We start from the raw sequence: 16,480 nt of genomic DNA on the forward strand, positions 1-16,480 counted from the left end.
CCCTTTTTCTCTTCATCACCTCTACCCTTTATCTTCCTTTCTACTCCCTCTCTTGTTAGTTCCATCTTCTTTCCTCTGTCATCTTCATCTTCTCATCTTCTCATCCTCTTTCTTTTCTTTCTTTTTCGCTTCTTCCCTGAAAATCGCTCCATCAACCAGCCCTCGGTTCATCTTAATGGCCCAAAGAGAAAAAATCATTTTCGTCTTCATCTCTCTCTCTCTCTCTCTCTCTCTCTTGTTGTTGTTGTTCAATCGATTATGTATTAAATCATGAGGAGAAAAAGTTCTTGTGATCTTTAGCCTGAAAAAATGTTCCTTTTTCCTGGAATCGTAATCATAAAACTCCATCACCATAATCATCTTCATCTTCTCATAACCTTATTCTCAGTTATAATCCCATGGAAATTGAATTAACTCTCCCTCTTTTCATCTTAATTGTAACCCAATCATTCAAATTGTTTCTGCAATCGTAGGACAATTAACTTATTAACAATCATAAATCTCTTCGAGTAAAATGCTTCTTTTCTCACTCTATCTCAAATTGGAATGAAAATTTTTCAGATAATTGCAACTAAATCAATTCTCTAGACTAATTAATGATTAGTTATCTCTAATTGTTTGAAATTTTTGATGGAAATTAAAATTTGATAAGAAAAGAAATTACTTCGTTAAGAGCAATCGCACAGAGATGAAGATATAAAAATCGATATTTTTGTTTGTTGCTTTTCCAATGTAATCATTGATTGAGAATCAATTGTTATCTTGTTACAATTATTCCTGATTGTTGTTGTTTTCTTAATCTTCTCAATCAATTTTAATCCAATTGTAATTCTAACGATGACTCAATCACTTTGGTGGAGTAAATCAAATCCATTGAAAGGTAAACCAGTCAAATCTTCACGCTACCAACTAAGTACAGGTAAAAGTGTCCTGATTTTAGGCGTGATTGTCGCTTGTTTCGCGATTTTATGGCCTAAGATATTTTACCCGATGATCGAAGTGGCCCTTCGTTCACCAAAACCTCGATTCAATGACAATATCGGTGAGTAATTAATCGCTAATCAACTAATTTCTTCCAATATTTACATTTACTTTCCCTCTTTTTTTATCCACAATCTGTAGCTATGGTTCATCCTCGAGTTCGTCAACATATACTCAAAGATATTCGTTACTCTAAGTCAACTAATCAGGTAATTTAATTGTAATTAAATTGAATCTTCATTTTCATTGTTGACAGAAGGCTAATTAGTTTTACTCAACTAAATTAATTTTCTCTCATTCGTTAGGAGCCAAAAAAATGCTCCACAATCATTACCATGTTTACATTACTATTTTTAATTGTTTTTCGTGCTTTTGTTTAATTGATTGTGTTGTTTTCTCTCTCACTTAATTATAGCCCTTTATTGGACTGCCGACGAGATCGACATTAGGCCATATGAAGGCCAAAGAGTCTGGTGGATTATTTAATCTCTTGATGCCTTTTTACACCATTGGATTATTCGTTGTCTTCCTTTATACAATTCTTAAGGTAATCAATATTATCAAATCATTTAAATTCAATCACTTTAATTTGATTTGATTCTAATACGATTTCCTGAAGATTCACATCAACTGATTGTCAAGATTTTCACAGTTTTCGAAATCTTCTAAGATCATTTCATCACGATCGGTGAATGAATCTTGAACTTACAAGAAATTCAAATGAACTACAATTAGAAATGAAATCGATCTCTAATTGTTGATCAACATCTAATCCCGAAGATGTTAATTGTTAATTGTCTTCCAAGTTGAAACGGTTAATTCGACGAAGACCAAACTGCATTTGAGCATTTTAAGCTTCTAATTGTCACGAACTATCATTCGATAGATTTGTTGATTATCCATCGACTTATAGAATACTAACTTTAGAATTCGTGTTCTTTTGATTTAGTTTATGTCCAAAGACGATGATGAGAATGTCGATGATGATCGAGTTGAGATGGACATCGAAGATTCTTGTCAAATGATCAACCGTTAATCAAAGATTTCCAAATGGATCCTGAATACAGGAAGTTCGTTTTCAGTGAAGAGTATGATGAAAATGGAGAAAATATAAAACGAGCAAAATCAGTTAATCTAAGATTAAAACGACGATTTAGAAATGAGAAGAAATCAAATTCTAAATGTTCAACAACATCGATCAATCAAGGTAAATGGTTACATTTAATTGTTTACAAAAGTTTTTTTCATCTCCATTAATCTCCAGGACATTAGAATCACTAATTAATTTTGTTTTTCATCATTTTGTTTGTTTACATATCAAGAAGACAAAGAAAACGATATGAAAAGTAAGTGTTTAGATACATTGTTTTTGTTTTGATTATGAAAAATTGAAATCGTAACCATTTGATGTTGACTTTTGGTATTTTGTTTCTACTATGATTCCAAGAAGATGAACAAATTTGTCAGCTTAAAAAACGTTTACAAGTAACAGAAAATGCAATGGAAAATATTCTGAAACAAATTGGTTCGCTAAATCAAGTGCTCGAGGCTAAAGGACTTTTACTGGACGAGGTAAAAAAATATCTCTTTTCCATGTCACCACCATCACCATTTCCAACCTTAATTTTCCTCTTTTTCGTTTCGTCTCGTTCGAGTGATCCAATCAATAAACACTAAATCATTTGTTTTCCCTCCACAGGTTGAAAGTATCAACACCGAGAACATGGAACCAGATGAAATCTATCGCAGTGATGAGGAGATTATCAAACGAAAATTTGACAAAATTGTAAGTAAAAAGAAGGTTGAATTTGTTTAAGGCACGTAAAGTTATTGATAAATTTGTCATTGTTTTGCAGGGTGATGAGGAACATGGAACCTCTGATGATTCAGTTTACAGCAGTGAGAATCAGGATAGATCAACTTCAGAATATGATTCGGATTCATCGTTGGCCACAACTTCATCAAAATGTGAATTGGAAGAGTAATTGAAAGACAATTGTTAATTTTTTAAATTAATTGTCTGATTTAAGTTTTTTCCGATAAGTTTTGTGCAACTGAGCTCAGGAATATTTTTCTTTTGATATTACTGGTGGTAGGTAATATAAAAGAACGAATCTGATAAAAAAAATCTTTTCGTGAATGTAAATGTTAATCATGTAATCCATTGGTTTTTTGTTGACGACTGTTTCTCTTTTTGTAATAATTAGTGAAGAAAAGTAATAACGTTGATTAAACACTATGTATAAGCTCATTCCAATATCTCATGTATCCAGGGGCTCTTCTTTGATCTTATGTATCTTTTCAGTTTCAGGAGTTTTCATACGTTTAATCTCAACACGACATTCAGTGATTTCGAACTCTTCTTTAATTCTACTCTCATATAATGCTTTTCGTATCCTCTTGCAACTTTTCAAAGAGTTGAGAGCGAGCTCAGGTAGTGGTTCATGATAGAAAGGAGTAAAATCTGTAATGGAATTGGAAATGTAAGGAAGAGAGAAAAAAAGAAATTAATCAACAGAAAGAAACCAATCAGTGGGAAGAAAATTTTCCAATTTACCTTTGATATCGGAAGTAGGACCATCTAGATCTTCGGGATGATTTAAATCAAGATGGGCACGTTTCCTTGTTCGTGGGACTAGAGCACCGCATTTACGACATTTAATGAATGAAGCATTGGCGTGTTTCCAGAAATGGATTTTGAATGATTTCCATTTGGTGAAATGAAAATTTGTATCACCAGTTATTTTATTGGCACTTTCACAAATCGGGCAAATGATTCTAGCGTATCGAGCAGCTTGATCAGGGGACATTTGATCACCTTTACGACGACGGATGAATTGCTCATTGAGAAATTCAATTATATAATTAATATGAGTATTATTTGCACTTGCATTGGGAAGAGGAATATGTTCATTTGGGTGAACGTTTTCATGGTGTTCCTTCAACTCTTGGATATTTTCACATTGAAATATTGAACATTTTGAACAGGTAAATATGTTCAGTTCAAGGTGACATTTTATATGAGCTTGAGCTTCAGAAAAATCTTTCGTTGATAACGAAGGACAGAAAAGACAGAAGAAATATTCAGATTCACGTTCACGAGATGATTTAAGTTCTAAAAGTTCTTCGATTGAAACGGGTGCACTTGGTTCGTCTTCCAATTCACTGGCCTTTCTCTTCTTTAGCCGAATAATCCTATCAGATCGCTCGGTTCGATCTTGACTCTCACTTGACCCTTGATTAACAACACTCTCAATAGTATCATCTATTTCCATCTCTTCACGTTCACTATCGTCAGCGTCTTCACCGGCGTTTTCTTTTCGCAATTGCCTTTGCTTGTCTCTCCAACTCTTGGGGCCAATGAAAACAGATCTTTTAATCTTGCTTGACAAATTTTTAGGATCCTTTTCTAGATTCTTTCTTCTAATCCTTTCCATAGGTGTTAAATCACCCGATCTAACAGGTTGACCCAACATTGGTTGACTGGCTTCTTCCGTTTCATCCATGGCAACGATGAATTTGATATATCTAACTGATGAATCACTAAAACTGTGAATTGATTTGAAATGGATGATTATTTCTTTAACCGAACCAACAAATTTACACTCAGAACACTTTAACGAGCTGTCTGTGTTATGTTTAAGCATTAGATGGGAGCCAATTCCAACACGACTAATTTGAGCACCATCAGCACATATTAAACATTTAAACATATTTCGAGCGACAAAACTTTTAGCTGTCACTTGACTTCCGGCAAGAGCCACAGGTTTAAATAAAGCAGCACTTTGTTCAGGTCTGTATCCTCTCATGATTCTTTGGCGAGCAGTTAGATGTTCCTCTTCGTCTTCTTCTTCTCTATCAAATTCTGGTTCAGGCTCAACGATTTGTTTTCCTGTAGACTTTCGTGCTTTACCTGGTTTATCATCGGGTTGTTTTTTGGCAATTCGAACACCTTTCAAGGCAAATAGTCGCTCTCGCGTGGAAATAGAAGCATTTGGCTGATTTTTGGTGACAGTTTCATCATCTCCGGAAAATTCTTCAGGAGGAGCATCATCAACAGGAGTCATATCTTCGTCATCATCTTTGGTACCGATTGAATGGAGATCATGGACAATAGCATCTAATTCAGCATCCTCATCATCTACGACTGAATTTAGTAAACAGGATGAAAGCAAATGATTTAAATTAGTTTATAAGATACAAGAAAAACGAGTAAAATAGTAGTTGATTAGTTGTAAATACGAACCTTCATCAACCTTTTCTTCAGCTTCTTTAATCTCTGGTAATTGATCAACATATTTATCGTATAAAGTTAAACTATAATCAGGGTGAACTTTGCAAATATGAAAGAAAACAACATGAGGAATGAAAGAAACAAATTCACAATAAAGGCATTGATATTTTGGCGATTCTTTGGGAGGATCGACTTTTCGTTCAACTCGACAATTAGACCAATAAACAGTTTCACTGGGTAATGGACCTGAAACGATTTGCTTACAGACTAGAACTTTACAAATGCCTACAGACCCATCACCAGATAAGGTGGTTTGATAATTGTTACCATGAATATTTGCTTGATGAAGAAGAACATGAGGTATACTTGAACCTCGATAAACACATAAATTACATTGGAAATTTCTGAGGCCATGATTAGTAATGATATGATCAATAAGACGATCAGCTTTTTTGTAAGGTTCCGTTTCACCAGATTGATAATAACAGTAAATACAAGAGACATCTTTATTCCCATGACAAGTGTCCAAATGATTTAAAAAGCAAACAGCATCATCGGTGGTAAAAAAACAGCGATCTCGATAGAAGCAACATTTAAACAATTTGGTGAGTTTTCGTTCAATGTTACTCATATAAGTAATGGAATTAATAACCGGTACACTGGGTCGATTTATCTTTACCGGTTTGTCACAAATTTCATCGTTATCAGAAGCTGTCATGGTTAATTGATCAGTCTCAGATTGGAAAAAAGATTCTTAATAAACAGCAATAATATTCACAAATAGCCGAAAGCTTAAAGGCTTAAATGTAGAAAATTAAAGGAAAAGGAGAACAAGGTACAAAAGGATATAAACAAGAAGCCTGATTAAGCTTAAATCTTAAAAGATGTTTACAATAACAGGGTAGACGGTAGAAGATTCATCAAGAATAATAAGTAATTGTAAAGGTGAACAATTAAAAGAAATTAGATGAAACAAAATGAAAACAGAACTAAATTAATCTCCAAATTAAACATGATGAAACAATAATTGACGATGAGGATAAGACAATGATGATGAATTGGGTGAACATAAGTAAACAAATATCTGTAAAGGTAACATGTTTCCTCCAACAAATAGAGAACCAAATGATGAGAAAGTGACAGGATGAACAGTTAATTTAATTAAGAAAAACGAAAAGATTTACTAATAACGTTGATTAGATAATTAAGATAAAATTTTGGAAGAAAATTTTTCATGTCAACAATTCAAACAGAAAAAATACGAGCGCCAGGGGTCGTATTCTCATTACATTCGGTAAATTCTATTCTTTTTTCAGAACGAGATAAATAAGAATTTTTTCCTTCTTGTTATTCAATTACAATTAGAATTTGTATTCACATTTTAATCATGACATTTGGAATTTTTAAACAATCAAATGAAAGGAATTCGAAATTTTGATTTTGATTCGGTTGTTGTTTCTTCTTCTTCTTCTTCTTCTCTGTGTTGGTGATGTTTCATTACAAATGAATTGTGATTAATTGGATGGTGATGATGGTTTTGTTTGGTGAATTTGATTAACCAGAAAATGAGGTTAAGTAAATTTTTTATCTTCTAATTTTTCCTTCTCCAATAACTTTTTGTGCCAATCGTAAACACCTTTTAAATTAACAAAAGGAACAAAAGGAGATAAATTAGATACAATTAATTTCAACTAATCCACCAAGTCAATGTACTGTTGACCTGATGGTTGTTTTCTTGTTTATGGTCAAGGTAAGAGAGAGTCAATTTCTCATTATTGTCAATTATCATCTAATTATTGACGTAAATTGTTAATTAGTCGAGTTAATCTAATAACCATTATCATCTATATTCATGTATTTAACAGAAAAAAAGTCAATTACCAATCAAATAATTGGTTATTGACGTAATAAATTGGTTAACCATTGATCAATTTTTCTTTTCTTTTATCTTTTCATTTTCTATACTAATGAATATTAATTTTTGTTTTTTCTTCTTCTTCTAGATTCACTTACCATCTTCCGTGAAGGTGCGAGCGAATAAATCGGAGAAAAGCTTTTTAAGATAACCGTAATCTGGATCCTCTGCGAAATCAAGTCGTCTCACATATCTTAAGTAAGTGGCAAATTCTTCTGGAAAACCTTCACAAAGAACCTCAATTGGAACTAATTTTTTAATCTCACCAATTTTACGATATCTTTCTCGTACATCTTCAGCATTTAATCCTTGCCAGGGGAGTCGAGATTTAAGAAAAAGAATGAAAATGTAACCTAGTGCCTCTAAATCATCTCGGCGACTTTGCTCTTTTCCCTGATGTGTATTAATCGACATGTAACGTGCTGTTCCAGTTAATGATTTATTCGTTCTAAAAGGAATATGTTTACCAGTTTCTTGATCAATATATTCTTTACTTAAACCAAAATCAACTAAATGAATTACATCTGCTTTAGATGATTTTGGTCTACCAAGGAGAAAATTTTCCGGCTTAATATCTCGATAGATTAATTTACGAGAATGAACATGTTCTAATCGAGTGATCATTTGAAGGGCACATTGGGTGGTTGTTTTAACAGTTAATTTTCTCTCACACAAATTAAACATCTCCTCCAAATTAGGTCCAAGTAAATCCATCACCAGAGCAATATAATGACCGCAAGGACCAAAATAATGGATTCTTGGTATTCCTTCAGTATTTCCGAGCATCCGGTAGAAACGATATTCCAATGGTAATGTTGGCACTTTACATCTTTTCAATTCCAATTTAATTGCTACTGGATCACCGGTCATTAGATTTTTACCGACACGTAATTCACCAAAATTACCTGCTCCTAATTTCTTACCAACCTTTTTGGTTTTCAAACAGAAAAGAAAATTAATTAATCGCTTAATTGTTTGATTCTTTTTCTCACCTTATAATTGGTTCCAACCATAAGAACTTCTGAATCAGCCTCTTCAATCTCGGATTCCCTGCGAGCCATTTGAAAATTGATTGGGAACAATTAATTTGGTTTAGAGAAAAAAAAAGAAGATGATTATTAGAATAATTAATCTGTTTCCATTTGGTTTTACTTTTGTTAACAATTTGTTTTTTTATCATATTTTTAATTATCCCATTCATTAATTGTTGTAATTTGTTTTTACTTTAATATGGAAACTATTTAATTGATTGGCGATGATTTACATTAAATTGTCAGTTAATTGTAACTTTTTTCTTTTTGGGTTTTAAAGGTTCTATTCATACCCTGTGAATGGGAATTTGTACAAAATTTTAAACGGTGATTATTATTTAGTTTTACAATTTGATTTTTTTTCTCTGAAAAAAACATAAAAAATTGACATTTTTTTGAGCAATTATGATCTTTCTAATTAATGTTAGAAAAATGATGATTAAATTGATAATTGAAGTAAATTTACCTCTAATAAATAATTGATTGCAAATTAATTGCAAGTGTTGATAATCAAATCTATTTGATTGAAGATGATCATTTTTCATTTGATTGAAATAATTGATTAGGCGTCTTTAGAATCAGTGATTCCTCCTTCCGTTATGGCAAATGTGGCCTCACTTTCTGGCATATCGGGACTATCATAGATTTTAGCGATTCGGTTTTCAGCTCTACCTTTTCTTAGAGCGATTCGAGTTGTTGAGGCATGAGCTAAGATGTGACCTCCGATGGGCTTCTTGGGATCAGCTTGAAACGACATAGCAGCGCCTTGAAGAGTGAAAAAATAAACGTAACACGAAAAGGATTTTAAAACGGAATCAAGAGGAAGTTTGAGAGCATATTTTGGCGGAATTTCTTTATCTTTAACGTACCTGGATCAGCGGTCATTTGATTTGTTATAAAAACTGCTAAATTGTATTCTTCGCTTAATTTTTGTAAGCGAGTTAAAAATTGGGCTAATTTTTGTTGGCGATCAGCCAATTCACCACGACCACTGAAATCCACACGGAATAAAGCCATCACAGAATCAACCACAATTAATTTGATAGAATTTTTAGATTCAAATAAAAGTTCTGTTGTATGTTCCAATATCTCATATTGATGTTCAGATGTATATGCTCGCATATAAAGCACATTATCAAGTGCTGACTTCTCATCCAATTCAAATCTCTCAGCAATTTGTTTTAGACGCTCTGGTCTGAAAGTATTTTCAGTGTCAATAAAAATCGCTTTACCACCAGCAGATCCTTCACTAGCTAATTGACAGGTGACACAAAGTGTATGGGAAAGTTGAGTTTTACCACATCTAAACTCCCCGAAAGCTTCAGTTATGGACATACTTTCAATTCCTCCTCCTAATAGACGGTCCAAATCTGACGAACCAGTAGAAACCTTAAAAACACTTGCACGACGTAAGCTCTGCTCGTAAGCAGTTTTAAACTTAAGCGGAACCGCTTTAGCAACAGCTTCTCGAATTTTGTCAATTTTTGCCTCACTTAATCCTTTCAGGGCAATTAGCTTCTTTCTGGTACACATTTGAATACCAGTAATAGTATAAATACCAGCAGCTTTTAATTTCCTTAAATCAGCAACATTAACACCGAAATCAACAAGTGTATCGACATCACCAGCAATTTCCTCAGCAGCTACTACCGATTCAGTATCAGTATCTTCAACAATTTCAACCTGTTGAGATTTTTTAACTCGAGACATAATTAGAAAATGAAGATAATTAACAAACAAACAAGGAAAAAAAAACAAAAAGAGAGCGAAATTAATGAGAGAACGAAAAAGAACAATTGAAAATTCTAAATAGAATTTAAAAAAGTTCTTTTTGAGAGCGACACCTGCCGAGGAAAATACAACCTTTCTAATTTTAGTTCTAAATTCAAATTTTCTTCCACATAAATGGATTCACTTTACTTCTTGTTGACTAATTGATTCGCTGAGAATTTGATTTGTTTTTGTTTTCCAATTGAATTGAGTTAATTGTTGATTGATTTTTTTTTACTTCTCTTAGATTGTTACATTATGTTTATGATCAGAATTGAGATCATTAGGGAAAAAGTAAACGAATGGTAAAAGAGAAAAAGGTAAGAAAATCAAGAGAAAAAGGTAAACAAACAACTTGGATTAAGTGAAGAATAGAGATTGAGATTTGTGATGAGAAAATGAAAATGATCAATGTAACAATAGTTCACCTTTTGTTGTATCATTATCATCTTATTTTTCTTTCCTTTCACTTAAACCTTTTCATCTTCATCTTCCTCTTTCATCGTCTTCTTTATCTCCATCTAATATCTTTCTCTTTTTCTCTCCTTCAACTATTTTAGATTAACTTTCTTTCAAAGATGATACCTTTACACATACAGCGAAAGAGAGAGAGAGACATGGAAACATTTACACTATTATTACACTAAAGTAATTCTGATGAAAGATAATATCTGAGCAATCGTGGTTTCTAACATGATGGCGAACATGAAACTCATCCTTTTTTATATATAAATATCATGGAAATAATAAGCTCTCCCTAAGGGCATCTTTCCCAATCTAAATCATTGGTAATCATTGGGAGTAAAAGTGATACTTGAGAAGAGAACCAGATATATAAAGGGAGAGAACACGAGAGAGAATGGAAAAAGGAGATGAAGAGGAAAAGATGAAGGAGGAAGGAAAAGCAAAGAGGCAACAAGAAGAAAAAAAAGGAATATCAAGGAAACATCAACAAGGAATAAGAGGAGAAGTGATTTAGAAGGTAAACTTACACCCAATTTCATTCTTCTTCTTGTTCGACTTGATTTGATAGGTTTTAACTCTTATCCATTTCTTATTATTATTTTACCTTTTTCTCTATTTCTCAGATTTTCTTCATCATCTATTGGTGACCTTTTTCTCCATCATCATCATCTCCATTATCGACTTTCTTCTTGTTCACTATCCTCTTCACAGAGGAACTTTTGTCTTCACATTATTATCTTTTACTATTCTTTTTTGTTTCTTCTACTACTCTCTCTCTCTCTCTCTCTCTCTTTTCTGCAATTGAGTTGGATAACAAGAAGAAGAAGAAAGAAACAAGAAGAGAATAACAAATAAAAAGAATAGTAAAAGGATGAATAAGAAATAGAAAAGAGATTGTATATCTATCTCTCTGGATGTGGCAAAAACGTCTCCAGGGAGTTAAGCTAATTAGGAACAAGATTCCTCTGCTCTTTGGAAAAAGCTAAAACTCTCGGATAGGAGTTACACCGAGAACATCATCATAATCATCATGATTATCTTCATCAAAGTTACAGCATCACTTTTTGTTATACTGTTAACTTATCTTCCCTTTCTCAACCATTTTGATCAACTATTTACCATGATTCTTGAATAGCCTTTACCATACCTCGATATCGATCCAAATCTCTCTCTCTCTCTCTCTCTCTCTCTATATTCATTTCTTTCTGTTACTATTTCTCTTCCTCTTTTTCTTCTCCTTCTTTTGGTTCACTTCTCTCTCTCTCACTTTCTTTTCCATCATCATTTTTATAAATTGAATAGTAACCTACGATAAAACCATAGAGGTCACTTGGAAAAGGATATATATTATCACTATTATTGAACCAGATTGAGTTGTTCATGGAAAAACTCAATCGATCTCTCCTATTAATCTTACACTTGAAAGTCTTTCACACACTAACACATTTGATGATAAAAATGATGTAACTGTTGATGATGATGATGATGAGTGAAGCGACTAATCAAAAGTTTACTTCATCCTTTTTCACCTAAATCATTTACTATTTATACATAATTGAGTTATATTTGTATCAGTCTCTCTCTCTCTCCCTTTACCTCTCATTATTTACATTAACGAAACTATTACCTTCCTCTAACCCACACTAATAACATTACAATTACTTTCTCACTTCTTCTGTTTGATGATGATTACGATGATAATGATAATGATGATGTTACTGTTACATTTTAACCATAACATTTTCTCCCACTATCGATGATAAACAACAACATGAAGACAACAATTAGACAATTTAATTCTTAATCCCCTAATTGATTACCAATCAATAGACTGTTATAAATTCATATTGGTCACAATTTCATGGAGACATTGATGATCATCTTAAAAGTTATTGAAAATCTTTCTCGATGATAATAAAACCATATTATCATAATAATAACAATCAGGAAACAACAGTTATCATCATGAAAATCAGTAAATCTTATTCTCTCATGGAAAAAGAAAAGAAATAACCAATAATCAAAAGAGAGAAAACTATTTACTCGAGACAAAATAATTCCATCAATTGTTATCATCATCATCAACTTGATCCTCATCATCAGTCAATTGATCATCCAACCCATTGAACTTTTCCCCATGTAACCATGAACTTACATATTGAACTGAACCTTATCCAAGTGAAAATCTGTAGACTGACTTTAAACATCATCTTTTTTCATAACCATAATATTCATAACATCAGGTTTATTATTTATCATCTTTCACTCATCATCATCATCATCATCAAAATACCTCATCTTTCAATCAATATGATACATGTATCATTATTTAACATCATCATCATTATCCTTGACTCAACTCTATTTTTCCCTCCCTGATGATATTAATAGTTACAATAATAATAAGATTTTCTCTCTCTCTCTCTCTTACAGGGTAATCGTAACAATTTAAAGGCAACAATTGAAACTTAATATTATCCATGGAGAGAGATATTTATATCATCATTTCTTGTATTACTTACAATGAGAATCACTTGTTTTCACACTTTTTGACTTTCATACTAATCATGATAATCAATTTTATTCAACCAGAAAAACAGTCAAATTGAAACATTATCCTTATTGAATCAGTAAACAAGATGATGAAAAAGACAAGATAAATGAGAGAAACAAGTTACTCCTTTTTTCTCCCTCATCTTCCTTCAACCATCATCATCATTACCCTGAAAACCTCATCATCATCATGAGATTTTCTGATTATTTTCTCAAATAATTCTCTATTTATTCAATTCTTTCCCTTTTCTCGCCTAATATAACTTTCTCTGTAGTATTTTTTTCACAGATAAACATATTAACCCTCTCGAAGTATATATCGGGAAAAAGAAGATCAATGGAAATCATAAATCTCTCTCTCAATTCCAATGTGAATGAATTGGATGTTGAATTTAGATCAACATGAAGATAACATTTGATTTAAGAGACTAATCACCCTCAGGGTATTTCCATCATCTTTTACCTATTGTTTATTTCATTTTCTAACCTTGAGTCTATTATTTTTTTTTTCTTGTTTTTCCACAGGTAACTTTACCTTTTCAGATTCATATTGAATTGAAACTCAAAACACTAATGATTATAATACGATAATAAAGTTTTAAATCATGATGACAAGGTTGATATGGTTTAAGGATTTAAATTGGATTAAAAAAGCAAAACTCTAATATTTTACCTGGAAAATGAAACAGAATCAGTTAACTGTTACCTGGAAAATTTATCTTCATGGAAACTCAATGGATCGATTTTCTATTCTCAAGTAAACTATAAATGTAATTTGACAATCGTTTATTTGATTCACTTGCTGGAAGAGAGAGAGAGAGAGATGAAGAAAAAGAATCTATTTTATTTTTTTTTTTTTCTCCTCATGTTGATGATATTTACCATGTTCCAAAAAAGATTGACAATGTTGTAGGTAAATTAGACTATTTGTCTTCACTATCTTTTTCTCATCATTCTTATTCATCTTCCTCATTCCCTTGTTATTACTTGGATTTGATTCCTTCAAATATCAACTGGGATTTGGAGGAAAGTGAGGAGTTCAAAAAACAAAATCGAATAACATTTCCAAGAGAAAATATCAAGCAGAAAATTCAGTAGAATATGAAGATGAACTCAGAGAAAGAAGAAAAAAAAAGAGAAAAGAAAAAATCTCTTCACTGATACAACGTGATTCTTAGATTATTTGTTCTGAACAAATCTGTTCTTACCTTTTTTCTTCATCCTCTTCTTCCTCATCATCTTGTATCTTCTTCCTTTTTTATATCAATTTCTTTTATTTTCTTCTCATTCTTCTTCCTTTTTCCTCTCTCTCTCTCTCATTCTAGATTCAGCATCTTTTTTCATCTTCGCTCATCTTGATCTGCTTTTTTTCTTGCTTCTTCTTGGCTCATGGTCCTTTCTCAATTCCCTAAAGTAACCACGTCAATCGAGATTGAATGAATGAATGATCTTGATGGTATCTCAACTAGAATGAGTTCTGTCTGAAGTAGGTAATATTCTGAGAGAGATATATAATATTATATAAAGAGTATTGAAAGATGATAAAGATAGAGAAATGAAAAGAGAAGAAGAAGAAAAAAATGATGATGATGATGGTTTTCCCTCTGTTCCCATGTTGAATGTTATTTCTCTTTCCTCATGTTTTTCAATTCAGTCACAATCTTTGGTGAAGAGTCTGAATAAGGAAGAGGGAGTTAGTCAGAGAGAAAAGTGAATATTAGGTAAAAGTATATAAGAAAAACACTTAAAAGAATCAGAGAAATAGTAAAAAAAGGAATAACCTGAATAAACAATCGTTATTAATTTCGATTTTTGTTCCTGTTTTATTATATTAACAAGTTTTCATCGAACAAGAAAAATAACAATCGACGAAACTTTTACTCTCTAATTAACTGACTATTCACTAATTATTCTTAACCTTAATTTATCAATGACTCGTAATTCAATTTACGAGTCAATTTTTTCCTTCCTCCAATCTTAAAGTTACTTTATTCTAATCAATTCCATTAATATTTATAATATTATCTAATTGATTCTCTCTTGGTGATATTTCATATCTTCATGTATTCATCTCCTTAATTGTGATACATTTCATACTTTGTTTAGTGATTTGATTAAGTTATCGTTGAATTAATTGATTTGTTCATTTTTTGTTTCTTACCCTTTGATTTACAGATTGGAGATTGTTATTTGCTGAAAATTGTAACAAATTCAGGATAAAATTACATGTGATATATGAAGAAACTGAGATGTATTTTCACCATGATTTGATTGAATGGATATTCTGGAAAGAGATGAATATGTAAATTAGATGAATAATTTAAAATGGAAAAATGGAAAGAGGAAGAAAAAGATTCCAAATTGTGATGATGAGATTTACCATTTGATTGAGAAGAAGATATTATTTACCATGTTAAAGAAAAAGAAGAAAAAACTTCGAACAAAAAACAATGAAAAATTTTCGAAAAGGTAACGGTAAACATAACGGTCTCTCTCTCTCTCTCTCTCTCTCTCTCTCTATTATTTCAATTGCAATTTACGATTGTGATTGTTAATATTATTATCGAATGATAATAATATTATTATTCAAAGTACATGATGTATTTTATTTTCCATTCATAAATCAATATTTGACATTACAGAATTTATATTCCATGGAATGAGAAAGGAAAAAAGCAAGATGAAAAGTGGAAAAGAAATCAAATCAAAGATGAGAAAATGCTCAATTTTCATGGGATGAATCTTTTAAATTGCAAGTGAAAAACTCATAGGAATCTAAAATTGTGAGATGGAAAATATTGTTAAACAAAGTGATGTTAATGTCTACATCCTTTTATCATATTAAAACTCTAACAGTTACTATTAAGCAGAGGGTATTGTTAGGTGTATGTAGAGTATATGTTATGCTGATGCTGCTTATATTACAATCAAGTGTGATAAGATAAACAGATACACACACTCACTGACTACATAGAAAAGCAATGGAAGGATAATTTAATCATCATCAGTCAAAAAAAGGAGAAATAACATTCAACAGAAGCCACTGAGAATCAAGAGGAAAATATATATGAATATCAGACTAGGAGGAGGAAAGAGGATGAGGATGGAGATGGAGATGGAGATGGAGATGGAGATGGAGATGAGGTGAGAAGAGGGAAAAAGTAATAAATTGAAGAGGAGAAAATTATTATTACAACAAAGAGCCAATGGAGCTGCAAATATGATGTATGCTCACAATTAAAAGTGGATATTCAATATTAGTATTGTACATTTAAAGATTAACCAAATGTTAATCAGAAGGGAAATTATTAATATGATTGAAATGATGATCGTAATTTTTTATTTCTAATTGTTATAAAGTTGGTAAAATAATGGATTTTTATGATTATTTTGGAGGGAAAAAGTTTTGAAAACAGAATGGAAATGAGAATATCTTTTGAAAAACTCTCTCTCATGATGATTTATATATTAGTTTTGTCATATTTTCACTAATAATAAGGTGCAAGAGGTGTAATTGCAATTACTGGGAGG

At 31.7% G+C, this 16,480-nt stretch overlaps 4 protein-coding genes and 1 long non-coding RNA gene across 7 annotated transcripts; 2 read left to right on the forward strand and 3 right to left on the reverse strand.

The window, feature by feature from the left end:
* Positions 1 to 691: 691 nt before the first annotated feature.
* LOC128392808 (resistance to inhibitors of cholinesterase protein 3-like) lies at positions 692 to 3,233 on the forward strand. The gene is given in 9 exon segments (XM_053352886.1): positions 692 to 1,042; positions 1,123 to 1,190; positions 1,397 to 1,528; positions 1,931 to 1,994; positions 1,997 to 2,188; positions 2,307 to 2,327; positions 2,429 to 2,553; positions 2,681 to 2,767; positions 2,838 to 3,233. Coding segments are annotated over 9 exon segments (1,023 nt in total). The 5' UTR covers positions 692 to 837; the 3' UTR covers positions 2,967 to 3,233.
* LOC128392805 (uncharacterized) lies at positions 2,184 to 6,584 on the reverse strand. The gene is made up of 3 exons (XM_053352883.1): positions 5,228 to 6,584; positions 3,539 to 5,128; positions 2,184 to 3,445 (listed from the first exon to the last, which is right to left on the reverse strand). Exons 1-3 carry the CDS (start codon positions 5,931 to 5,933, stop codon positions 3,243 to 3,245), a joined length of 2,499 nt encoding a protein of 832 aa, XP_053208858.1. The 5' UTR covers positions 5,934 to 6,584; the 3' UTR covers positions 2,184 to 3,242.
* Positions 6,585 to 6,786: 202 nt separating this feature from the next.
* LOC128392773 (casein kinase I-like) lies at positions 6,787 to 8,191 on the reverse strand. The gene is made up of 3 exons (XM_053352850.1): positions 8,123 to 8,191; positions 7,229 to 8,072; positions 6,787 to 6,851 (listed from the first exon to the last, which is right to left on the reverse strand). The coding sequence occupies exons 1-3, from the start codon at positions 8,189 to 8,191 to the stop codon at positions 6,787 to 6,789; spliced, it is 978 nt and encodes a 325-aa protein (XP_053208825.1).
* Positions 8,192 to 8,241: 50 nt separating this feature from the next.
* Positions 8,242 to 10,005, reverse strand: LOC128392807 (meiotic recombination protein DMC1/LIM15 homolog). The gene is made up of 2 exons (XM_053352885.1): positions 9,031 to 10,005; positions 8,242 to 8,926 (listed from the first exon to the last, which is right to left on the reverse strand). Exons 1-2 carry the CDS (start codon positions 9,869 to 9,871, stop codon positions 8,724 to 8,726), a joined length of 1,044 nt encoding a protein of 347 aa, XP_053208860.1. The 5' UTR covers positions 9,872 to 10,005; the 3' UTR covers positions 8,242 to 8,723.
* A 113-nt stretch (positions 10,006 to 10,118) lies between these two features.
* On the forward strand, positions 10,119 to 16,371 carry LOC128392811 (uncharacterized). 3 transcript variants are annotated; one of them, XR_008326039.1, is made up of 7 exons: positions 10,119 to 10,251; positions 10,492 to 10,913; positions 11,020 to 13,392; positions 13,475 to 13,719; positions 14,275 to 14,439; positions 15,125 to 15,418; positions 15,592 to 16,371. It is a non-coding gene; the product is annotated as an uncharacterized LOC128392811 (long non-coding RNA). The 3 variants fall into 3 exon arrangements; XR_008326038.1 differs by having other exon boundaries at positions 14,275 to 14,435; XR_008326040.1 differs by lacking the exon at positions 14,275 to 14,439.
* Positions 16,372 to 16,480: the final 109 nt, after the last annotated feature.

The sequence above is a fragment of the Panonychus citri genome, unplaced genomic scaffold (genome assembly GCF_014898815.1).
Source record: "Panonychus citri isolate SS breed McGregor unplaced genomic scaffold, ASM1489881v1 Contig00137, whole genome shotgun sequence".
In the NCBI taxonomy this organism is placed as follows: domain Eukaryota; kingdom Metazoa; phylum Arthropoda; class Arachnida; order Trombidiformes; family Tetranychidae; genus Panonychus; species Panonychus citri.

Coding starts and splice junctions, on each gene's coding strand:
- LOC128392805 (XM_053352883.1), bottom strand. CDS start 5,933: ATGACAGCTTCTGATAACGATGAAATTTGTGACAAACCGGTAAAGATA. Junction 5,129..5,227: donor TGAAGAAAAGGTTGATGAAG/GTTCGTATTTAC, acceptor TACTAAATTCAG/TCGTAGATGATGAGGATGCT. Junction 3,446..3,538: donor TCCTACTTCCGATATCAAAG/GTAAATTGGAAA, acceptor ATTCCATTACAG/ATTTTACTCCTTTCTATCAT.
- LOC128392773 (XM_053352850.1), bottom strand. CDS start 8,191: ATGGCTCGCAGGGAATCCGAGATTGAAGAGGCTGATTCAGAAGTTCTT. Junction 8,073..8,122: donor TGGTTGGAACCAATTATAAG/GTGAGAAAAAGA, acceptor TTTCTTTTCTGT/TTGAAAACCAAAAAGGTTGG. Junction 6,852..7,228: donor TCGCACCTTCACGGAAGATG/GTAAGTGAATCT, acceptor TTAATTTAAAAG/GTGTTTACGATTGGCACAAA.
- LOC128392807 (XM_053352885.1), bottom strand. CDS start 9,871: ATGTCTCGAGTTAAAAAATCTCAACAGGTTGAAATTGTTGAAGATACT. Junction 8,927..9,030: donor TCAAATGACCGCTGATCCAG/GTACGTTAAAGA, acceptor TCACTCTTCAAG/GCGCTGCTATGTCGTTTCAA.